At 34.7% G+C, this 1,702-nt stretch overlaps 1 protein-coding gene across 1 annotated transcript; it reads right to left on the reverse strand.

The window, feature by feature from the left end:
• Positions 1-216: 216 nt before the first annotated feature.
• On the reverse strand, positions 217-1,309 carry LOC149535608 (mini zinc finger protein 1-like). Its single transcript, XM_089806054.1, has one exon. The coding sequence runs from the start codon at positions 828-830 to the stop codon at positions 546-548; it is 285 nt and encodes a 94-aa protein (XP_089662180.1). The 5' UTR covers positions 831-1,309; the 3' UTR covers positions 217-545.
• Between the last annotated feature and the right edge of the window lie 393 nt (positions 1,310-1,702).

Consider the following 1,702-nt stretch of genomic DNA (forward strand, 5'->3'; position numbering starts at 1 on the left):
TTCCATATCATGAATACATCAGAAACACCTGAATGACAGAGAACTAGAAACGGAATGATGCACATAAAAATGCAATGAATCAGATTAATTTCTAGCAATGCCCAAAGGAAATGGAAAATGGTACAAGAAACTATTACTGATCACAATGATATTTTGCCCATAACCACTAGATTCCACAGAATTAAGGCTTACATCTGGAGAAAAGGTTTAGGTTCATTTAGACAAGAAATAAAAACCCACTCAATCATTATGTGTTAAATCATCATACATGAAGATTTTACTTAACATTCAGTACACATCTGACAGTTTGACAGATAATCAGATCAGGCCACTACAGGCCAATCTATTCTACAATTTGTCTTTTTTTTGTGTCACTCTTGTATTTAAAGAGAAGATGATCAGCATCATCTTCCTAGAAAAAGAACTAGGCATAGGCAATACTATTGTCTATGTATGGATCACAATGCATTGTTCTGATTAGATAAAGTGGGAGAGGACCGAATCCTTAACACAAAAAGGAAAAAAATCTATTTCGAAAGGATTGATCACCTTGTAGAGCGATGACATTCACAGAGGGACGCCTCGTCTTCTACTTCTTTCCTATGGAAATTGCGGTGACAATGGCAGGCAGCACATTTCATGGCTCCACTGGTTCCCTCTACATCACTTGGCATGAACTCTCCACACCCATCAAGAGCATACCCACCAATGGAAGCAGCATGATTCTTCCTGCATTCCCTGTAATTCACCTTCCTTTTCTTCACACCACCATTAGAAAACCCTCCATTTGCCAAGCCTCCTTCCCTCTCCAGCAATTCAAACCTACTCATTTCTTTCTCCTCCTCCTGATCTGATCTGATCTGATCTGATAAGAATGCAATAACCCTCTACCTTCCTCCCCACTTTCATTTCTGCACCAAAGCATTTACTTATATCTCTTCTACTTCCCATTTTCTTCTTAATCCATCTTATTCTTCTCTTTACCTTTTCCTAAACCCTCATTAAATTTGACCTCATTTGCCAATGTCAAGCTGAACCCACTTCATATTTCATTGAGAAAATAGACCACTTTCATCTAAGAATAGCAATCCAACAGCACAACTGTAAGATTAGATTAGATCAGAACTGATGGATAAGAGACCAACATTTGATTGAACTTCGCCTATTAAAAATATATATTTGGATAAAATTATGTGAATAAAATTCTCCAATGAGATCAGGAGGAGAAACCAATCGATAAGCATCTGGGGAACCTTATAAAAGGTGAACAAGAGCCCACCACAAAGATGCCATAGACCATTACAAGAAACGAATCATTATATAATAGATTCCTCGGCTTTTCCTTCCCAACCCTAGAAAGGTCGAACGTTGTCATATATATATATAACTTACATTTAAGAAATTCATGTATATTGGCAGGGATAAACATTTACATTTAATAAAATAAGATTTTTATTATTTTATTTTATGATAATGTAATTTTGGTGGACAAGTGTGGTGTTACTATCTACAAGTTATTTTTGTAATGTAATTAAATATTGAGGATGTATTAATTCTGTGGAATCTAGTTAAGCCGAGAAGCTTTCTACAGTCAATGTAAACATTTTCCATTTTGAAAAAAATTGACATTCATTTACATGTCAGAAAAATAAAATAAAAATAGACTAAATATAATTATAATTAAAATATGAAAATTGCAGAA

The sequence above is a fragment of the Cupressus sempervirens genome, chromosome 10 (genome assembly GCF_028749045.1).
Source record: "Cupressus sempervirens isolate cs-2001-9-10 chromosome 10, ASM2874904v1, whole genome shotgun sequence".
NCBI classification, from domain to species: domain Eukaryota; kingdom Viridiplantae; phylum Streptophyta; class Pinopsida; order Cupressales; family Cupressaceae; genus Cupressus; species Cupressus sempervirens.

Bases quoted from the DNA above. Each gene is read 5' to 3' on its own strand.
- LOC149535608 (XM_089806054.1), bottom strand. From the start codon at position 830: ATGAGTAGGTTTGAATTGCTGGAGAGGGAAGGAGGCTTGGCAAATGGA.